The 23,541-nt window shown below is 42.7% G+C and overlaps 1 protein-coding gene across 7 annotated transcripts in view; it reads left to right on the top strand.

Moving 5' to 3' along the window:
- Positions 1-11,276: 11,276 nt before the first annotated feature.
- LOC124310188 (glutamate receptor ionotropic, kainate 2) overlaps positions 11,277-23,541 on the top strand; it is an 89,648-nt gene continuing 77,383 nt past the window's right edge. For all 7 annotated transcript variants that reach the window (XM_046773973.1, XM_046773980.1, XM_046773978.1 and 4 more), the window contains exons 1-2: positions 11,277-11,694; positions 15,300-15,743. In XM_046773973.1, the coding sequence (XP_046629929.1) occupies positions 15,671-15,743 (73 nt within the window). In that variant the 5' untranslated portion in view covers positions 11,277-11,694; positions 15,300-15,670. The remainder of the gene's footprint in view (positions 11,695-15,299; positions 15,744-23,541) is intronic.

The raw sequence follows: 23,541 nt of genomic DNA, 5'->3' as shown, positions 1-23,541 counted from the left end.
CTGCTGGACCGACTTTGATTAATCATGGGAAACTACTATCGTCACAATCGTATACGTTACTAGACAGAATTTAATCAGCCGGGAGTGAAGGTCCTTTCAGACTACGAGGACTCGGCCCTTATGCGATGCTTCGAGCTTCAAAGGGCTCCGCGAGTTGCAAATCCTTCATAACGCGATGCGCTCAATCTGTTAATCTCGGATCTCTCGTCGTTTCCGTTACCTGTGCAGTTGATACTCCGCAGTCTCGAAACAAGGAATGAAAAGATATTTATTGCGCGAAAGAGTTGGTAATTTACAAATTTTACAAATTCGGCGCAGCGACGTAAATTACTATATATTTGTCTTAAATTTACAATAACATTCTTTTCATTTCACTCAAGTTTATAGTAAAAACACAAAAAAGTAATTCGAATTTACTACGTCGTGTAATAAATTTGTTGCATTTGTAAACTGAAGACACGATAAATGTATGGTGAATTCACTGTTTCGTGTCCGATTAAAACTTTCGATACAGTACAGGAACTTGCGTATAGAAATTTTTAACAGTGCTGAATTACCTCATTTTACAGATCGATGAAGCACGCAACAGCTGATCAGTTGTTATTACATATTTTAAGAGCAATTTTACTCCTAAGGGAAGAAAAAAAAATGGGTCAAAGAGTTCTAGGATTCCGTTAAAGGATTTTTCGATCGGCGAAGTTTATTGCAGCCGCGTGTTAATAGATCGTACGTATAATCGGCGAGAGGCTGAGATAACGGATTGTTGCCCACAAGCTAATAGAAGTCAAGCGGGCTTTGGTCGCACGCGTATGGCGCGATCACGCGTAATTTAAACTAGGCTATATCAGCTTTCTAACAAGAATTCTTTGCACCGTCCGCAAGTTTGAATTTCACCCGATAAATCAGCGGCAACTGTGCGGCACAGCGGCGCGGATGGATATATGTATAAACCAGATCGGTGTCTCTCGATTGCGGATCGCGCGGTGCACTAATTGTGCATAATAACCGTCGTTGCGAGCGATTAGGCGCGGAAATACGGGGTGCGGAAAGAACTTTTCAACGAAGAAAGGGTGAAAAATCCCTTTGTATTATTCTTTCGTCTTTTTCCTATTTTCGGGGCGAAGTTGAAATTCTGAATTTCAAAATTTCCCAAGCGTCGAATTCCGAACTTTTTCGTGATGATACTTGAAGCAAAGAAATCAAGCTTTGACGAAATATCAAAATTTCGAATGGTACGAAACCGGAGGCTCAAAGTTCTGAAAAGATAAAATGCCGAAAGGGAGCAAATCCGTCGAGTCAAAGTTCCGAAAGTGCGAAATTGAGAAAATTTAAAAATCTGAAATATCGAAATTCCGAGTGATCGAAGGTTTTCAGTTAAATGTTAATTTCTGACTTGGTTAAATTTTACCACTCTGATCTTTCATTGTTTCGGACTCTATGTTTTTACGTTCTGAATCCTGGTCATTCTGATTCTCGATTTTTCTAATTTTTTACACCCACTCGTTGAATAAATTACGCTCTGTGGGTATATTTTAATTTTCGGAATTTTGCTCAATCGGAACTTGAATTTTTGGAATCTTGTAACTCGGCACTTTGAGTCTTCGACTTTCCGACCATTCGAAACTTTGTTGTTCCTTCGAAGTTTGATTTCTTCACTTCAAGTTTCGCCACCAAATAATTCGGAGTTAGGCACATTTGGAAATTTTCAAATTTGGAACTTCAACCCCTCCCCCTATTTTCTCCGAAAATTCATGCGAGAAACGAGCTAGCCGTTCGGTTTTCCCTCGAACAGAGGAGGTTCAAGCGGGGAGAAAAATTTTGCGAGTATTTTTAACCGACCCGAGGTCGAATGATCAACCTCTTGCAAACTCGCGCCCTGGGGTAACTTTACTCGTACAACGCCCGTAAGTAGACATTATACGTTGTTGGAACGCGACGAATTGACAAATGGGTTTTCGGTCAAATTTCATCCACCCAGAAAGTGCTTACCCGTGTTCGATGTTTTCTCCCACAATGAAATGACGCGGCAAATCTGTTTTATTCAAAGTATATAATACACAGAGTAAGATAGATACGTCTAATATTGGTTTTCAATGTGATAAACCGGAACGCTTAAGGCACATTTTTATTCGCGTCTCAAATTTATTCAAGCAATTTTTCGTATATTCGCGGAACCGATTCTGCAAGAGAAATTGAAAATTTTTGATACTGGAATTCTTTTGCAGTTTTTGGCCTCAGCTTCGATTTTCGATACAGGATCAATATCTTTTATTTTTATTCCATTTAAGACCCCTAATCGTTTGGCTTGAATTTTATTCCAACCTCATCTTGAAATCGAAATTAATTATACCTTTGCATCGAGAATTAATTGCCCCTTGTTCAGTAGTTTGATAATTTTTCTCAAACGTATCTTCAAGTGTTTTGCATTCACGTGAAACTACAGCCTGAAATTATAAACGGCAATAATTATAATAGAATATCAGCGTGAACATTGTTTACTCAACTTCACCGTCCAATTAATTAATGAATTATTTCACAGCGATTATTCCTAATATACATATACCTCGTAAGTAATTAGGCTTGACAAGGTATCGAGAAGGTAACGCAATCAATCCCACCGACAATTTACTGTCGGAAGTTTGGGGTGCAGGCTGGTTGCCTCACAATTAGTACAGTCAAGACGAGGAGTGGAACGTCAATTTCCTGTTAAATCAGCAACGATCGGGCAACGGTGGGGGTGGAGGGATGTATACGCGGATAAACAGGAGCATCTGTGCCTCGGTGGATCCCGAAGGCGTCACCTACGACCCACAAATTCCCCCTGATCTACTTGGCATGGAACGATTTTAGAAAATTCAGAGTGATAGAATTTTTCAATGCTTGACATGATAATTATAATTATTCTAATGGTAATATACAGGGGGAGAACTTTGTTCCGCACGCGGGAAACTTGAACGTAAATCTCGAATCGATGATGGTATTAAAATAAAAAAGATAATAAAAAAATGATCTTGCGAACCAAGCGACGGAGCTAATAGCGCGTTGAATTGAAATGGCAGCGTGGAAATGAGCGGGAGAGTTTATATAGCCGAGGAGATCTGGCCGAGGAGGAAGAGGTCGACACGGACACACCCATGGAGCGATCAAGGTTTCCCGGTTGTAAGGCAAGGTATACCAACCAACTGCGGAGCGAATCGTGCAAGCCCGAGCCAGACATTCCTTGGACCTGTTACATGCGCCTGGAAATATATTTATCACGACACGTGATCGACGTATAATCGCGGAGAAAGAAGGAAAAATCCCTGGATTAAATTCTTATTTATTTCTGTACCTAGGATAAGTCGTAAACAGAGGCTGACTCGATTTCACTGTTAACTTGTATTTTCTTCCGCCGACGTCGAGCTTTAACTCGAGTGCTTTGTAAATAAATGTTACGCTCCACGCTCGATTAGAACAATCGCAAACAACAATGGAAACAATGGAAGATGGAACTCTGCGGGTAAACGAAAGCTCTGATATATAGGCTGAAATCAAGCTGACAACGAGGGTGGCTAATTGTACTAGAGAAGTCTGCAGAGCTTAGCGGAAAGGTGCGTTATTCGAGGTGAGTCTGGGGTAGACAAAAAAAAACGAAGGAACGAACGAACGGGGATGAAAAAACGTCCAAGTTCAACGAGGGGCGGTTCTCTCAGCTTTCGGAGGGCCGAAAAGTCAGGTACAGGGTATAGGGTTATATATCTCTAGAACAAGGCTAATAGAGACGCGGACACCGAACGAACGCTCCCTTAATTAAGAACCCCTGAATGTCCGCCCTCGTAATCAACATTAGGTTTCGCTAACGGGGCCCGGTTAATTTCACCGCTTCTCATGGACATTTCGCTTCGCCCCCCGTCCCTCTCGGCTTGGGGCGTAAAGTACGTACCTGAGGTATGTGTGTACGGTGAATACAACCGGTGATTTTACCGCTTCTCGTTAACTCCTTCCCGGCCTGCGAATTTCAAACGAACTCTCCTTGGCACTGCGAAAGCTTAAACGCGACGTGGGACCAGTTTGTCTTCGACAAATTGGAAAAACTTGGCCGCCAAAGCGAAACGGAGCTTTTTATTTTTTAAACTGCGCCGGAAAATGAACAACCGCACTTACAGAAGGACCGTACGAATTACCTTTCGGCAAATCGAGGCTTGCTTACACTGTTATCAAAATTTCGACGTAAGTCCGCCCATCAACCTCGCCGATAAACATTGAACGCGAGCTCGCGTGTCAATACCGAAAATCAAAACAAACTCGGGCAAAAGGGTCGGAGTTCGACCGACCGAAGCTTCGGCTGAAACACAGACGCGGCAGAACGACGGAGAAATTCCGCGAGGGAAGTTTAGCTGCTCGTCTCTCTTGTGTGTGTGTTCGAATGTAAATAGTCGAAGCAGTTGATATAATTACGCGACTAAGTCCAGAGTCAGTTACGGAAAACAATGCTGTGTTTGAATTCGTCGAAAACACGGAAAATCGCACAACTGCAAACGTGGCGTCTCGTAACCGAGAACCTGACGTTTCGAGCCAGTTCAAGCGCATGTTTCGAAGGTAAGTTTCGATTGGATTACGCAAGTCAACAAGAGAACGTTTTTCTTTTTTTTTTTTTAGTTTTCATTGAGGTAAATAAATTTCGATTCTATACATCGAATAATAACCAATACCTTTATTTGTTACTTATAAAGTTTGTTTTTATATTTTTCACGTTGATAAATAATTCTTGAAGTTTTTAATTGATAGCTAATACGAGTGCTTGTTCGGAAGAAAAGGAAAAACGTTTTCACCGATATATGATTGACTTTATCGTTATTAACGTTATCTGGGACAATATAACGAGAGCATGATGGAAGATTAAGTTTGGGGTTTGATACGAGAAAGTCCATACGGAAGATATTCATTTTTGAACTTTGCTTATCAATTCTTTTACATTTGCAGCTTATTATTAATCATCATTTTTGTATAAAAGTGATTTAAATGCTTAACTGAAGTTTTTTAGTTGTTATTTACGATAATTGTTCGAGAAAATGGGTAATTTTTCTTACAATCCGAAATATCCTTCTAGTTTCTAAAAAATCAAACTTTTTTCAAAGTTGGCGTCAACCGGCGTTACCCAATTCTACGAGCGAATCGAAAATCGCTTCCTAACACGAGCAGGCAACTCTAACGAGAAGTGAACTTTCGGCCGAATTCCCACACGCGTGAATGATAATGGGATTTCTATTCGTATAATGACTATTAATGAGAGGGAGGATCGCGCGTTTCCGGTGAAAACGGCACGAGCCTCGGCTTCCACCTGCACGGACCGTACGTGTAACAGGCGAATTTTTCGGCAAGGAAGGAGCAACGACGTCTTTGCATAACGCGTTCGTTCGCCGTTTCGCGTGCAGCTTCGGTCTGTAACGTGACTGTATCTGTAACCGTCACGCTCCGCGTCCTCTACGCTCTACGGCGTTGCTGCACTTTCACCTGGTATTCGCAGGGTGTGCGGCACACCTACGATAGACTCGCGACGCGTGTGGGTACCTTTAATGATACCCAGCGTGCACACGGAGTCGGAAATCTCGGCTTGGCGTATCGTGTGTGTGCGTCGGGCTGATCCTGCGTCGGGACGCCTAACCTTGCACGCCGCACGCCTTATAGGCGTGGACCACGCGTGCTGCACGCTTCGCTGCCCGGCTGAAACGCAGCCCCGACTCGCCTATAACCGGATTATAATTCCCCTGCCTCGCAAATATCTGTGACACGATTGGAAAAGTCCAACGCGTCGGTATCGCCGAGTCGCGACCGATAACGCGAGGCTCTTGTTTTTTAGAAATCGCTGCCTATTTTCGTCGCATCCTGGATCGACTCCCGCCGTAACTCGGATCCGGTCTTTCGATTTTTCGCCGCCAGAAAATACTGAAAAATTACCTCGCAGAATCGTTATGGAAAGTGCCTTCGGGTCGAATCGGCTGGATTTTGTGGTACACATCCTCCCGATCAAAAATTTTCATTGACAAAAGTCCCAGACGTCAGTAGTTTCCGAGATACAGGACCCGGAAGAAAGGTGTTGAGATTTTTTGATATCTATGGATTTCCTCATTTTCGTGAATTACAAAGCTTCGACGGGACTTGAGATCGCACAAATCACTCAAAAAACTGCACGGTTGATTCTCAAAGATAGGCAGGAAGCTGCAACTGATTCCATCGTAAAAATCACGTGATCCATAGATATCAAAAATCCGTGCACCCCCTTCCCAAGCCTGTATCTCGGAAACTTTTGATTTTTGGAGCTTGCGTACATGAGAACTTTTTATCGGGAGCATCTGTACTATAAAATCTTGAAATTCCAGGGAATTCGACAATTTCCATAAGAATTTTGCGGTCCTTTATTTCTGCGATGTTTAATCTCGAAGATCAGGTACCGTCAATTTGAATTACTGGAAATCGCAAACATCCTGTACGTTGAAGTGCGTTTATCACTGGACCGAAAATAACAGAACGCTTCGTGCAGGCGAAATTTGAGTTACGAAGTTAGGAGAGGGCCGGGAACACGCGAATTACTTGTTTGCAGAGCAAGCTGTGAGAGAGTGAATCCATGAAAGTCGAGCCTACGGGGCTCCGTATGCTTTGGACTACTGCAAGAAGCCGTAGGTTATTAATATATTACCAGGTACGCGTGTACGATTTATATTGTATATGTATGATTTAAATTATCCGTCAACTCCTCGAATCCTGAAGTGGACGTTTCGAACCCCGGGAATCCGTCGCCGAGACTGCAGAAATTGGCAAGACTGTATAATTATAACCGGAAACTGCACGATGTTACGATAGATCGTCAGGCATGGTGGGAGAAAAGGGAAAATTAAGTTCATTGGTCTGTTAATATTATGGAACAAGAGGGAATCTTAAAGCTGCCGAAAAAATGATCTCTTTCGTGCTATGCACCGGGGAATGTGAATTCGCAATTCGTACATGGGATGAAAAATGACGCGGATGAAAAAGCAGCCCGTTAGCACAAGCGCATCAGAGCTTAGCGCTGCAAGCCTGCACCGAGATAATACACAAAATAGAAGCTATTTTGCGGTGTAAAATCAGCGCGGTGAACCGGCGAGTAGTATAAGCAGGTCGCGAGATATCTCGTCGCACCCAGCCGAGGGATTAGCTCTTGAGTGAAACGAAAATTAGTCGGCTAATTGTGGAGGGAGCGAATTAAGCGTGCGTGAAAATTTTACGCGGATCCTCATTCGGCGAAAAAAACCGAGTGTCGCCGATCAATTTATTCGAGATTTCGTCTCTTTTGACGAAAAAATTTCTGCACCTATCGTAAAATCTCTCACTCGAATTATCAGCCGAGGAATTAATCGCGTTTCGGCTTGAAAGAACGGTTGAACAAAAAAACCGGTGACCGATGAACGTCGTTAGAAACGTCGCGTCGATGCATCAGCGATATTCATCTCGGCGACCATTTTGAATCCCTCGTAACGTTTGTCCGTCTCTCTCAAACACATTTATGCAGCAGACGGCGAGCGCTGCCGCCAGACACCGGAAGTCGAGTGCCTTCAGCATGCGGAAATGCGACACGCCTCCCTTATGTTTTCCGATCCGTTTTTGCGCTTACTTAATTAGTACCCTTGAGATTAATGACACTGCCCACCGCGTGACATCTGGGTATTAATTAACGTGCAAAACTCGAATGAAAAACCGCGATGAGTATTTTTTTTATAAGATTTCTGTAATTCTGAACTTGGTTGTGAAAATTCGGTTTCTCGAGACCAGCTTTGCAAAGTGAACAATTCTAGCTGAATGTATTTTTACGTTATCTCTGGATCTCATCCGTTTTGTAGCTCGTCCGTTGTGATACTTGAAGAACTGAGCTTTTTTTCTTTTCTCATTCGTTAATTCTGTTCGATCGACTAGGATTTTTTTTTTTTTTTTTTTTGCACGGTTGCGAATATGTAGAACCACTGCGAAAATTGGACCGCCGGAACAACCCTTGGTTTTTCGGGGATGAATTATTACGCCGAAAGTATTATCGTGTACACGTGACCAGGGGAAGTAGGCAATAAGGAATAAAAGAAGGTAAAAAAAGGAAGATAGAAATAGGCTGAAAAAATCGTAGACCAGACGGCTTATACTCCACGCCGAGATATTATGTCAAGGATGACACTTGCCGCTCGAACGCGAAAAATCCCTACCCTGCAAAACTATTTGGCACGATTCCACCGGTCGAGGAATCGATACTCGGCCCTGCCCCTCCGCCACCTGAACAAAGGCCGAGTAGGCTTTGTAGTGGATGTAATAAGGAATATACCTCGAGATTAAGGACGAGGCGAAAGTTGGGAAAAACGAAGAAGCGTGGAAAAATTTACAGCCATATTACTGTGTGACAATGATGGTGAAATCGGATGAATCTACTCTGGATAGAAATGAATTTAGAGAAATTCGTACAATTATGGAGGGTTGAGGTAGCAACGATTTGAGGAAAGGTTTCGTAAACGGAAAGTTATAAATTATGCGGGGCGGCAAAAAAATATTTTATTTCCGCTGCGTGGGATGCTTTTGGTAAATATTGTGTTTTCGAGTGTGCTGAAACCAAAAATGACTTCCATTTCCCTCCGTTACGTACGGTATTATTGCAAAATACAAGGTGTTTGCATAAAAACAGCATAACAATAATGAAAAAATAACCATTTTATTACGATGAACTGAACAATATTTTTTATAAAATTAAACAAACAATTTCTTAGTGAAATGCACTTAACATTGCATGTTCATTCTTTTTTCCTGTGAAACCGTTTCTTCTTCTCTTTGATACTTCTCCGAAGACGCTTGTTTTCCTGAATCTCCATCCCTTGTTTTCCCTCCATTCGGCTTATATTCTCTTTGTATTCATTCTCGAGTCACACTCTAATACATATTGAATGAAAGTGAGAAATCAATTTTGCATAAGATTTTTATTACACTCTAAATGAAACTACAAGCACGAGTTCAAGAGAAAACCTGGCGTGATGAATTTCTTTTTAGTATTTCCTCCTGTTGAGCGATTAAAAATCTATAAGAAACAGTAAACAAAAAAACCTGTGTCACGAAACGCTGGTGTTTTTCATCCGATTCTGATATTCTTATAACAAAATTAAGATCAAAAACGAAAATAATATTAACGGTGATTGTTTAAACTGTTCTTTTTTTTTTTCAATTCTCCTAACTTTCCACTTACAACATCGCTAAAAAGCGGAGCGAAATTTCATCCGCGGGTAAGTAGATTGTGGATTATTTTTTTTCTCGGGCATAATTTGAGATTCGCGAGATGTTTCTCGAGGCGTTACGCCGACATGAGAAAGATGCATCGGGCGAGTTGCCGCCGCGGGAAATTAGCCCGATTAAACGCAGCGCGGAGCCGGCGAAAGAGAGATATAGCGAGAGTCTTAATTATTGTTAATTTCGAGTTTTTATCAGTCGCTTTGTCGCCGTTCCAACCAAAATTAACACAGTCTTAATTTGCGGGCTGAAGTTGGGAAGCCGCGAAGCTCCGAGGCGGAACTTTGTTTCGGCTTCCCCCCGGATAGCCGGGAGGGTTCGACTTCCTCCTTCAACAGAAACTGTACTCGGGTCACGCAGACCGCAACCGTGTTAATTGACACGGTGCGCAAGCGAAACGCGGAATTATTTCGAGCGAAATAACGAATGCATAGACAAATGGATAAATAATCAGCCTTTAATCCCCGCTGATTATTTCCAGAGAGAGGATGCTGCTGAGAAGGGGGGAGGGGGAGAGAGACAGAGACGGAATTACTTTCGGGCCGCTAAATCGCGACGACTCGTCGGTGCGTTCAATGCTTACTTGATCGCCCACAAAGAGAGCATCCGGGTCGGGGATTTGCACGTTCAGAGATCATTTGCGCGCCGTTCTCGGCGAATCCGAGATACATTCTTGATCGCTTAATCCTCGCCCGGATCCATCGATGCTAGATTTTATCCGATAAAGTATCACCGGAGATTTGGACCAGCGTAGATTTCGATGAAACGAAGTTTCGCGAAGTTTTTGAAATTTTTTTTTCAGTTTTGTGTACGGAATTCGAGGCTGAATTAATTCAACTTTCAAAAGTGAAGGACCAATTAGAGGGAAATCAATGTCGCTCGGATTTTTATTACGCAAGTTATCGTATTATTTAGCAAAAATTTACCGAGTGGCAAATCGACTCGCCGTCGTTTTATACCCTGGACCTGGGATGGAATTGAGGAAACGGAAGAAGAGTAATATAAAGAGGGGTAAAAATTGATGGGGCAAATACACAGTGGCGGGGAAGTTTACTGTCTAGTTGCAGCATTTTCATCAAGTGCTAGAACGAGAATAACTGCGGGAGTAGGTATAAAGGAATGACAACGACGTTTCAGCGTCGCCGGGTCGTCGGGTTTCGTCTTCGAGTTCTTTACTTCGGTTGTAGGACGGTTCTTCGTCACTTGGAAATTGCATAAAGCTAAAAAGCAACACATTTTTTTATGAGATTTTGCTGAAAAAAATTCTGCGCTTATTGTACATATCGAGGTCTCCGAATTCCTAAGATCAGGAAAGGAGCAGAGCGGGTGAAAATAAAATTCAGGGACTTTGGCCTGACGATAAAAATCGAGAATTAAATTTGCAAATTTTTGCAGAGCTGAAGAGGTAAGAAGAAGAAAAAGTAAACAAAAATAAATAAATAAAACTACGAATCGCTGAATTCTCTAGTATTTATATTTAGCTGTTTAAAAATTTCTTTGTTCAAAAAATCGAATTCAACGATTTCTGCTTTATATATTCATCGAACCGAAAGAGCAAATTAACAAGTTGTCGTAGAGCTGAAAATTGTGCTACAGATGTTGCAAAAAACATTTTCAATCATATCCAAATATTGGCAGATTTTTAAGTTGACGAGTCGACCAAAGTTTGGTTAGAATCAAATTCCGTAACCTTGGCCCAACCGTCCCGGAGAAGAATATCCAAACTCCGGACTCTCCCGTAGCAAAAACGGTTCGAAAAAAATTGAGATAAGAATGTTCGAGCGGCAATGGAAAGACCGAAGGATCTCTCTGCTCGCAGGATATTGGCGTCCAGCGGTCGCGGATGCCCACTAACCCAGAGGCGGAGAGTCTCGCACCCCCGAGGCCGAAACGCAGTCAGAAACGAGTCTCGGTCGGGGTGCGCAGGCGGGTTAGGCGTCCCGACGCCGGGCGTCGGTGTGAACGCGTGTTGGTGAGGGAAGGCAGCAGTGACCGCGCGTCGCCCGCGAACGACGGTACGCGTGTTTAAAAAGGGTGACAAGGGTGCGTATTCGCCAGCCCCAGTTATCGGGAGAGCCGAGGAACCGGAAGTGAGGCGAGGAAAGAGAAGAAGAAAAAATAAATAAATAAACAAATAAATATGAAGGGGGGAAAGTTACACCTTTTTAGATTTTTCGGAATTCGTACGGATTGATGCTTGGAAGTTGGTTGATTTCAAGTATGTGGAAATTGCAACACAAGCGCGCGTTTTATGCGACTAATTGAATCAGTAATGTTCGATAATATTCTTACGTAATTGTTACTAAATCTTGTTTCGAGGGAGAGGATATAATGATTGTCGGTTTTTAAAACTTTTAAAACCACCGAGACGGAGGGCTGCGTGCAGCCGTTACAGTGTCAAGGATACGAGGATATGTGTGGAAATAAGTACGTAAAAGGGTAAATTTATTTTTTCTTTATCTACTTTTTTCTCCCTCGTTCCAATTGCCTGAACGAAATTATGCAATTATACAACCCCGCCGATGTATCCAACTGCTTAAATCCGGCGGATGCATTGGGGACAAAAAAAAAAGTTTCGACGAGCAACAAACTTGCGGTCTAGAAGCCTGAGAGTAAGACACGAGATACTCTGTAGGAACTATACATTCATATAATACCCTGGTTGAAAAAGTCGTTCGAAACTTTCAACTTTCCCGTCCATTGTTCGGATGACGTGCATCCCAGGGACGGTGTTTTTCTCTCCGAAGGAAGTCCCGCGTCGAATTCTCTCCCCCGATGCAGACGTTGGAAAAAACAGCAGCGGGTACGATATTAAAAAAAAAAGAAAAACGGAGTTCCGGGGCGCGGAAGACGCGCGTTTCGTCCGATCCCGGAGGGATGAATCGTGCGGACACGCGTGGATTCCGAAGGCTCGAAAAACTGGCCCAAAAAAGATTCGAAAGTGTCGTTTTGAGTTTGTGTTGGTACGTGCGAGGTTGGGGAACGCGCACGCGGCGGCAGTTTTTCCCAACACGAGGTCCAGATTAGATTTCCCCCAGTTTCCCAAAGGCCAGCGACAACCCCGTCAAGCTTTTCTCGACCCGGTCTAATTCCGAGAGAAAATAAGAACAGGGGCGGCAGGGAGGGGGGGGGGGGGGGGGAAATAAAAACGGGTATACGAAGTTCGAACGAGAGGGGAGGGGATCAATCGTTGGCTCTCGCGTTGTTGCGAACCTCGAAAAAACAGCCCCTGATCCTTGTTCCGTGTTTTGAAAATCGCGAGTTTTTCACCCGTGAAAATAGGACTTCTGGGCCCGAAAGCCGCGTCGATCGGAGCCATAAGAAAAGGGGAATCCAGTGTTACGTCTCGAAGAATCCGTCAATCTCTCCACCCTCTCGGTTCGGGAGCGCATTTTTTCCGCCCCGAGGCTGGCCTAACATAAATTCAATATCGAAGGAGAGGCTGTTTCGGTTGCGCCGCCTGAATATGCCCCTAATATCAAAAATTAGGGGGCCTTGGTGTGCGTCTATCCGTGCGAGACGCACCGACTCCCTTGTGTTTACGCTGCATAATTCTCTACGAGGGTTTGAACACCTTCGGCCTCTCCTTTTTTCACCCTCTCTATCTCTAAGCCTTCCCTCAAGCGTCAAGCCGCCGGAAAGCTGAGGCGTGAGAAAGCAAAGAAAAAGTACATCCAACCGACTAGAAAGAGAAAAAAGTTGAGAAAATTTTTATACCCTCGTCGAAATCGTTTCGGGGCAGTTTTCTAACAATGTTTTCTAAAAATTCGAGTTATTCAATAAGGGATGAACTTGGAATTAACTTCTCGAACAAATAGGGCGCAAAATAGGTGATTTGGATAACAAAAAAATTGGACAATATCTTCGCCACGCCTGGTTTTCGATTTCGGCGTGCTGCTGCTGCCAGGAGAAGTTCGAGTGGCCAGTGGCAAAGGGGTTGGTTGGGAGTCGGGTGCCCTGACGGTACGTAAGGCCGATGGTGGCTGGTCTTGAGGGCAAGTTACATGCCACTCACGCCCCCGCTATTAGAGTTGCCGTAAAGGGATTTCAACTAACCCAATTTAGGAACGGGGTAACTTCGCCCCCTGCTCGTCCCTCGCGAACTCGCATTCGTTGTTTGTTTCCCCCGTTCGCCGAGATGCTTCAAGCGTGCCGTTTGATTACGTACCTTACATATCAGTTCGCCGTTTCCCGCCGTTTTATGTTGGCATACCTATTTTGCCAGGGAACTTTGAACTTGAGCCGCTTCGGCACACGTATTCGACTGTTAACAAGCCGGGTGAAAAGTTTCACTGTAAAAGTACCTGCCGTGCAATTTGCGATCTATTCGCGATTCGCGAACGGAAAATCCTCAGGGATTAAGTATTCGGACCTGGCGAACCTTGCTCAAAGGTACTCTTCGGACTCCGATGAATGAGGAGAATAGTGGAAACGGGAAATTGAAGGGTCCGATAAAATCTTCGCTAATCGGGGAAAGATTGACGATCTGCGAAATTTTTATACGCCTGAAAAAACTTACGATTAGACACGTTTGTTAGACTTACGTTTTATTCGTCAATTGGAGAAGCATATGCGGATGCGGGATATATTTTCTACGCAGATTTCGCTCTGTTGTCATATCGCAAACATATGTATCGAATGGCATAGAACGCGTTCGGTTGTGAACGAATAAACAACACATGTTTGCTCAGAACTCGTATGACGTAATGAAATGTAAACCGCTACGCGAATCCCGTACGCCACGTGACAATTCCCGTTTCTGATGCGAAAAATTGCACGTAACTGATGATTCGATTCATTTTTAAACCCGGCATAAATTTTGCAAAACATTCTCACTTTCGATCTGAAATTTGAAAAATAATCTAAAGAAAATATCTGACGCTGCGAATAAATTACGGAAACGATGATATTTTTCGTTTATAAAATTCTGATCCAGCAGCGGTGTTGGGATGAAAACTGAAACGCATAAACAGAGGGAGTCGGGGTTTGGCGGACAAAGGCTCATTATATCAGCGATGGCGGATGAAAGCTTAACAGTTACGCAGCTGTGGTCGAGATGATAATAATACGGAGCGGATTATAATGCAACGCCAAAATGTGATTAATGGAGCGATATTTGGATGAAAAAGACAAAGAGAGGGTTGAAAAGAATAGGCGTCGTCTCGTTCCTGGTCATCGTAATTAAATACACGTGTAATTTCGGCCCGTGGATACATTTTCCGACTTGAACCACCCCCGAGGGGGTCGTTAAATACGCCCACTGCGATAGTCAGCGACTCCCTCAGCATGCGGTGAGCGAAGTTCCCCGCTTTTCGCCCCTATTTTATACGCGAAGAAAAAAATAATGATCGAGTAGAGAATTTCCGGCCGCACTTCTCCGCTCGTCGTGTAAATTCAACCGGTCCCAAACCGGAAATATATTATTCATTACACGCCACCCTGTCGTTGTTGTTGTTGTTGTTGTTGTTGTTGATGCCGCGTTGTTTTTGCTTTTGTTACTGTTGTTACGGAATACCTGCATACGGGCTGAATAATTATATTCACACGTGCGACGTACACGATTTTTGCATTTTTTTGTTAACTTGTTTTTCATACCCACCGTCCGACTGTATTCATTTTTCCCTGGAGGGGGTTTTTCCCAACTCTGTGTCCACGTTTCGCATGTAAATTATACAAGAGTGCAGCAAAATCCACGGTTTATATTATCAGCTTCGGTGGGTTTGCATTATGCACTGCTTTGTGTATTTCGATATAAAATTCTTTACGCGGTAATTTTTCTACCAATTTAGATCGGAAATAGTAAGAGGGGGGAGGGCGCATTGTTTGAAAGTTTGAAATAGAAGATCAGTCGAGAACGATGGAAATTCCGAGACGCGGATATGCTCCTCTAATGGCTTTAAGATCCCCTCGCCAGCTGTTTTAATTCAACTCGCTAATACATTTCCATACCTTTATTTTTCCCAGCTTCTTCCTCCCATTATTTCTCATTCACTTCGTTCGCTCTTTTTCAAATGAATTATACCCTGTTTCAGGTGCGACGGACGTCGGGAATCGGGGTGAATGTCTTCGAGGGTGCATGCCAAGTTTTTTTTCACCAAAGAAGGAACAATGCTCGGTGTGTGCGGTTGTCTAGTTTTCAACGGAATGAAGTCGACGGTTTAAGCATGTGCCATTCGAAGTTCAAGTGTTGGTGATGCGAATTATCGGGTTTTATCGAGAAAAAAAAATTCTTCCCGAGTTTCTTAATTTTCACGCGTTTGGTGCGCAGTTTTCTTTCGTGGTTTAATTTGATCGGTTCCTTTATTTCGAACGGAAATAACCGAGGCTGGGGTTTAAGATGCAGCTTAAGTGGTGGCGCGAGTGACGGTGCGCGAATTCTGTGATATTCTACCAAGTGGACAAAATGGCGTTGCAGTACGTCATCATCGTTATTCTGGTGACAACTGCCGTGTCGCTTCCTCCAGTCATAAGAATCGGTGAGTTGAATTGTTCAATTCTTATTCTCAGGTGGAAGCGAGTAAAAGATTTCTCCAATTTTGCAAAACTTTGCAATTGGGGATGAAAAGGGGCGCGAAAATCGGAGCTCAAGATAAACGTAATTAGGGGCTGATTTCACTGCTGATAAAAAGTTGAAGTATATTCTGAACGCGAAGGTTGGATTTAGAAATAATTAAAAAGTGAAAAATCTCGTTTCTTTGACGATGAAAATTGGGCTAATTATTATTTAATATAATATCGACTGCGCGATTCTCGCCTTTTAGCATCGACCGCGGGTCTCATCTCTTGACTCGCGAATATAACGAATATAAGGAGGCAACGGGGTCACGGATATAAAAGAAACGCCACAATACTCCGTCCCTTGCGACGAGCTTACTATTAATTTGAACCTCTGCAGCTGTGCAGCATCCGGGATTTCTTACCCTCGGCGATAATAACCGTCGAGATAATTACGCCGTCGGTTATAATGATTTTCGAAAAACAGAAACGGTAAGACTGGATTTCCAAACGCTTTTGAAGCTTTAGAGTTAATTATTCTCCTCGGATTTCCCGATGAAATGTACATATAAAATGAGGTTCCATCGTAGCCGTTACGTAACGGAGGAAATATTTGAAAACCGCTAATTAGTCGCTACGGCATCAGTGTCGAGAAATATGATTATTACACAACGCGTTTGAGACGTGAGCCCAAGATACGCGGAATTGAACATTCGTCTTTCATTAGTTTTGGACATACGATATGACGATTTTTTTTGTTAGGAGATTTCGACGAAGAAAAGGAGCAATGCTATTCGAAACCGAAGAGAAAGGGATATTTGAATTCCGGGGTCCTGAAAACGCGGGAATTAAAATGCCCACGCACGTGTGCCTCGCGAATTCTTCCTAAATTAATGTAGGTATCGATCCTTATGGTGCCGTGCGTATAAAATCCAGCAGCAGGCTGTAAGAACAGAGAAAAGACTCTGACTCGGTCATTATTAAATCTTGAAGCGAATCGAGAGACACTTTGCCATCTTTATTATCTACTAACGGCATTAAGGTTTTATATGCCGCGGGAACGTGGACCAAAGAATTTTAATATGCTTAGAAGCTCTAGGAAGGTGCGGCATGTTCTTTTGCAGCACCCTTCTTCAAAAGCTCTCTTCATCCTATACTTCAACATACCAAGAATTTCCTGGTCGTCATCATTTTTCCGATGTTTATTATATCCCCTCGATTCAAAAACTTCACGATGCTTGTACAACCGGACATAAAGTTATCCACCCAAATGTCATAATCACGGTTTCAAAAATACAGACTATCTTTCCCAAGGTGGATAAAAATTCAAAACCGTAAACTGGAGTAAAGAAACTTGAATTTTTGAAACATCAACACTGTTTTAAAAATCCATCTCTCATCGGCGCAGAGTTTTTTTTTTTTTTTTTTTTAACAAACGTACAACATCCGACGATCCTTGAGAGTCTGGCATGAAATTTTTATCCGTCTTCCACACCACGATTTTCTGATAAAAGCGAAGCGCTCTGCCGAGTGTAGAAAGAATACTGCGAACTTATATTTATATCCATAGACATATCCGACCGGATGTTTCTCTCTCCCATTGTCCGCGATCTCGTTTTCACGTAGCGTGCGTCGGGGGTTGCAGTTTTGCTTTAAGCACAGCTGGGCATGAGCGACGTTACCGGAATCCTTAAGGGTCGGTTATACACGGTATTTTTATGTAGTACCGTCTGTGCCTGACGTGCCCGCTCAATATTTATCGAATAAACCGTTCGGCGCGGCTTCCGTTGGGAAAGGGGGGCGCATAAATCGGGTGGGCGTCATTTTAGCTCGGACCCGCGAGGTGCGTGTCGGGAAATCTGAACTCCTCCAGGAGCTCGTCTTCGCCGAAATAAACCAGCCGATGGTACATAGGTTTATTTATACCGTATATCTGCTGGGATTCCCGAACCTTTCACCTGAACGAAAAGCAGTTCTCGCTTCGCGAAGACCGCCGCTTTGAAAAACCCCAGGGTGAAAAACTCGGGGAAAACGGGGAAAAAGGTGTAGAATATGTTTATATTTCCTCGGGGCTTGAGAGAAAAATAGGAAAAAAGTAAATAAATAAATAAAAATTCCCTTCTACCGTATATTTCAATTCAATACGGTCGATCATTCGTGCCTATATGTATACGTATGTGACTGTATATATATTATATATCTTAAGTGTACGTGCGTTGGCACATCCGCGATATCGGCTCATTCCAATTGACCTTTGAATTTTGACGGAATCAGCGTGAAAGGAATAAGGAATTTCGCTCGAAGTGAACAAGGATTTAAAAATTCGCGCTACAAAAATCTACGTCTAAGCACTGGTGAAAATTATTACGACAGACTCTTGGAATATTGTGTAAGATCCTGCGAAATGAAAAAGAAATGATGTGAAAATGAAAAACACAATGATGAAAAGAGTAAAAATGAGCGAGGTATAATTTACAGAATAATTGTGAAGCTCTGTCGTTAACGGAAAAGTGAGAGACCTGCGCGAGTTTGCGAGAAATGATATTTCTGCTTTTATTTGTTCACCCGGGCTTTCAGCTCTCCTTCATTCTTCTCGAATTTCGCGCTCATCTCGTCGTTCTCGCGATGCCCCGATATCTTCTTATCACACCTCGGTGGATCCTCGAAATCTCGGAAAAGTCCTGCGGTAGCCTTAAAGGAGTAACGAAAAATTTGAGAATAGAATTTTCCGAGCCAACGTCGATCGAATTACCGATTTGTAAATATCTGTCAAAAATTGCTGTAGATTCGAGTGTAAAAAATATCATTGACGCGACAGTAGTTAACGTAATTGATATAAAATGTAACACATCTGTTTGCTTCCAAGTACGAGAAAAACAAATCACAAGCTAAAGTACTCGACGAGTTTTTTCAAACCGCCCTTTAAAACCCTTCGAGTACTACGGGATTTCCAAATTTTCCTCTATCTGTATTCAAAAATCCTGTCTGGAAAAGCACTTGACCTAAAAAAAAACAATGGAATAACCCTTCGGCGGTGATCGCCGTTGTTCATCGAATTCGAAACTTGGCCTCTCTCGTTTTTGTTAATTATTTGTTTCGAAACAAGCCGGAATTACGGTTAGAATAACCGTAACCTACACAGGCGGTGATAAAATTTTGGCCGAACGACTCGCCGCAGGTTCCTTCAATCACGTGCTTTCCTGATAACGAAGGCAATTAGTAGGTGAATTCAGGGGTTTCGGCGCTCCGCTCGAACTGGGGAGGGAAAAAAATAGGGGAACGAAAAAATTGCCCACGGATACCGTGTTTTGGAATGGCCTTCATAAAATTTTCAGCGTCACCGCAGCCGCAGGATTCGTCCGCGAGATAACGGAGAGAGAAAATAAATCTCCTCGTCTCTTCCCTTTGCATATACATATACATGCAGGGAAGATTTTTGGAACAAAAAAATTTACCGGCTTTTTTCGCACCTTCGTAGATGCGAAAAAATTCCGGGACAAAAATATTAACTTAGCGATACGACGAAAGGGTTTTTAACGCCACTCCGCGAGCTGCGTTTTTGTATCAGATTCCGTACATATGTATCCCTCTGACCAATTTCCCGATACGGGGTGCATGCAGGACGAGGCGGAAAATAAACGAGTAAATATCAGATCCCCTTCTTTCTCAAAACCACGACGGCTATGCGGTTCAGGCCGGAAAGTTTTACGCCTCGCGTTCCATGGTTGGATAAAAGTATTAAGCGGCTGTTCACGATTTTTTAGAGAGTTTGAAAATTTTTATATTTATTCAGAGAAATTGCGTATCTCCGAAAGTGTATTATTACAGCTTTTTTAAAAGCTTCAAACGACAGTTTCACAGAATTTCAAAGCGGGTTTGATCCTCTGCCGGCTGTTCGGGATCCAATCCTTCGTCATTTACTTACTTTGCACTCTTGTTACGTTTTATTTTCACATGTATATAATACGTACGCGTATATTTATACATAGGTATACGTATATAATACATAATATATTTCTCAACTTCATCTCGCCGTCGTAAATCTCCAGGGCTTTTCCCGCCGACTGATATCTCCCTAAAAGTAGGTTAGTCTCACGAGTGTACGTACAAGGTACACACATACGTAACGCATCTACGTATATCTGCCTATAGGTATAGAAACGGAGGATGAAATCGGCGTGCAAAACGCTGCGGAATTACACCGATATCTGTTATCGCCCTCGCGGCTGCTGCCTGTCGCTTTACAATACCGAAATCGAAAGCTGCAGTTATTAGAATCGAGGACTCGTGTCACGGGGGTGTGAAAAGGGAGGCGGAGGGACGGCCGAGCTTCGAATTTTCTCGCCTCTGTTCGGCACCACCTGTGCAGAGCTTTTCGTCCCCCTCGGGAGGACAAACGTGGAGAGGTGATTTGTGAATTCGAGAGATTCTCCAACTCTGCGTGCCCCGGGATTTGCAGAAGCCGGATTATATCGGACGTATTTATGATATCCAGGGTATCAATGTGTTCGCGAAACGGTCGGTCATACCCTTTGTGTGGTTACACGTGTTCCGATATCAACAGCATTGAAATTTCAATTAACGAACGATTGAATTTCAAACCCTGGTCACTATTGATTGGCACAATTCACGGTAATTATTAAACAGATTTTCCGCAACGCGATGTCCAAGAATGTAATTTCACAGCTGCGCCTGGCATTTCTCGACATAATTATTCCAGACCAATTCGTTTCACCTGAGCCTTTTTCTGATAAATCTGTAATTACAAATTCATTTGATACACGTGTTGATAAATAAATATCACACGAGCTTGAACAAGAAAAGTGAAAGAAAGACTTCAGCGAAAATTCTTTTTGGTTACTTCAACGAATTTTTAATTTTTTGATTCTTCCACTATTTATGGCAGAGAACTTCTCTTCTAATTTGGATTTCGTGACCATGGTGGATTAAGCGGGTCAAAATATTTCGTCAGAGAATTTTAAATAAAAACGTAACGGACAGAATATTTGTTATTTCTGTTTTTCCGATTTTTTATTTCTTTCGCTGATTTGTTTCGGCCTGAAATCGGCCGGCCAGGCACGGTCGAAACGTTGAAATAAATACGATTCATTCAATGACTCTCTTCGACGAAATCTTTTCATTTACGAACTTTTTTTTCTAAAGCGAGCAAGAATCCTGGTCGATTTTCGAAGACTGGAATCGGGGGCAACAAAGTGGCCCCATTGTTCGGAAAACGGGGATCGTTTGAGAGAGAGGGAGAAGCTAGTCGCGATTAGAGGAGCTCGAACTTCCGTACCGGGTCGGTTATTTTGTAGTCTAGGTACAGTATTAGGCGGGGATCCAGAATTCCGGGCCAAAAGAACTCCGCGACGCTGTTCCCCGGGGGACGAGTTCATCCATCCTCGTGCGGAGAGAAAAGCGCCCCCGCGAAGAAGGGGAACGGCGGGAAAAGCGATCGGGCGAAGAGCCAGAAGCGGTAAAGGAGAATCGGGAAACTCCAAGGGAACAGTGAAAATGATCCATGCATTCTCTTGCGGCTCTACTCATCGCGCAGTTCTCTGTATCTATGCGAATTCGTTCTTCTTCGACGCTTTGATCTTTGATCGGAATATGTATTTTTATCGACGATTTTTCGGGTTTACCGAGGAACAATTTTTGTCTTTTATACAGTTACTGGAAAATTTTACAACAAAACGGGTATCGTTACTATTACATAAATGGTTTTGAATTTCATTGGAATTAGAAAAAAATGTGATACCTGTGACTATTATATTCGGTGAAATATTTTCATCACTGGGTACAGCTAAAGAAGTAGTTTTCACTTTTTACCCAGAACTGTGTTTCTTCATTTTGACAAAAAAATTAAAATGATTGATGAATTTTTTTCGAAACCTCGACAAGAAATTTATCTCGGTGTTGGTTCTTTGAACAGCTCTTTTTGCAACGGAGAAATTGACATGTTGTAGCATGAAGTGCGATAAAGTTGAGATAATGCACGATTTCCTCGACACCCGTTGAAACGGCTCGCCGGGCGAAAATCCGCCAATTCTGCAAAAACACTTTTCCGCGGTTCTTTTCGGGCTGGAATTCAGCTTCGCGCAGTCAAGTCGCTTACTTTTTCTCATTCTCCGCAGCCTGTATCAGTACGCATATATATATAGATATACACACATACATGTATAATGTATATGTGTAGCGTTTTACCATCACTGAGGGGAGAAACGGATCGAAAGGGATGTGAGAAAAGGGTTACATTGGGCCAAATATAGTCCTCTGGATTTCAGACAGCCCCTACTTGTGCTGCGAAGATTTCATCACTCCCGAATAATGCAAAAATTTGCGCTTTCAACTATGACGTCCCGAAATTTTGAATTCGTTTTGTTTCTTCTATTGTTCCTAACTGCCATTTTCTGATTGACTTGGCAGGGCTTAGAATAAGACGATTCGCCGTAAAATTGGGAAACAATTTTAATTCTGCACGTAGTAAAAATACGAAGACTCCAGTGGTCTGTAAGATTGTATCTTCTCGACGAATGTGTGTCGACATGTTTCTTTCTTACGTCGTGACGGTGTTTATTGCAAAATCAATAATTGAACGCCGACATCGCCGGGGGAAAAGCGACGAGAAAAAGGAAACCGGTGTCGAAACGGTCCGTCAATCCTGCGGCGAGCCAAAAAATTCACCGGACTTGACATCCCTTTTTCCACACGTTGTACACGGGATTGATTTCTTTGTAATCTCGATATTTACGCGTAGAATTGTTTTGTCTTTGTTCAAATAGTAATAGTGAGGTAAACTTACAATCAATCGTAAGCTCCGGATAAACTCGAAGCTACTTGTCACGATTTTACCGGGATTCAAACAATGTTGAAAAACATTCACGCTATGTGGGAAACTTTTTAACTTCCCGTTTCTCTGTCTTCAGAAAAGAAAGTAAGTTATTGTAATCACCCTGAAAATTAAAAGTCAAAGTCTCACTAGATTTCTGCGTGTTGAAGTTTGGAGAATCAAGTGTGTGTGTGTGTGTGTGCGCATGCACGTATGTAATCAATTTTTTTGTCCGACGACATTTCGAGAAACGAGCTACTGGATTTCAATGATTTTGGTCTCAATCGATGCGGTTTTACCAAATTAAGAATTGATTAGATTTTGGGATTCATCGGCTCTGTACTTTCTCAATTAATTAAATGAAAATATTCTGATTTTGGTAGAAATTGGTAGGCGTAGTTTTTTTGGGTCACTGATAACGAATCCAAGATCAGGCTTCCAAAATTTTTAATGATAGATCCATCATAGTGGTTGAAAATAAAAAAAAACATCGTCATATTTTCGTGTAACATGGTATCCGAGGGCTTTAAAATCGTTAATCACGAATCTAAATTTGTGGTTCGAAATTGGAATTGAATATTATTTTTTTTTTTTTTCTCTATAAATTTGGAACCTGCAGTGTGAGAACGGCAAGTTCGAGTCGTAATCGATTGCTGTAATGGGAGTATATTTCTCGAAGAAAGGGTGAAGGAAAAGCAAATCCATCAGGACAGGGTTAGCAGGCTGATATTGTCGGGCGGGGTGTGGTGGTTGTAATCATTTCGGCGATGAGATCAGCCTGTCGAACCCGGTTCCTTGCCAGCCTCGGTACAGAACCGAAAAGAAATTCGCGTATTCTTTCGTCATTCTTCCCCAAGTTAAGATCCGATATTCCAGCTGTATCCGAAGAGGCGGTGAAGCAGCCTTCGCCAAACTCTTTCACGGGAATAACATTCTCGCCTAATTATCGT

Source organism: Neodiprion virginianus, chromosome 1 (assembly GCF_021901495.1).
Source record: "Neodiprion virginianus isolate iyNeoVirg1 chromosome 1, iyNeoVirg1.1, whole genome shotgun sequence".
Classification (NCBI taxonomy): domain Eukaryota; kingdom Metazoa; phylum Arthropoda; class Insecta; order Hymenoptera; family Diprionidae; genus Neodiprion; species Neodiprion virginianus.
This window is presented reverse-complemented; position numbering and strand designations above follow the sequence as displayed.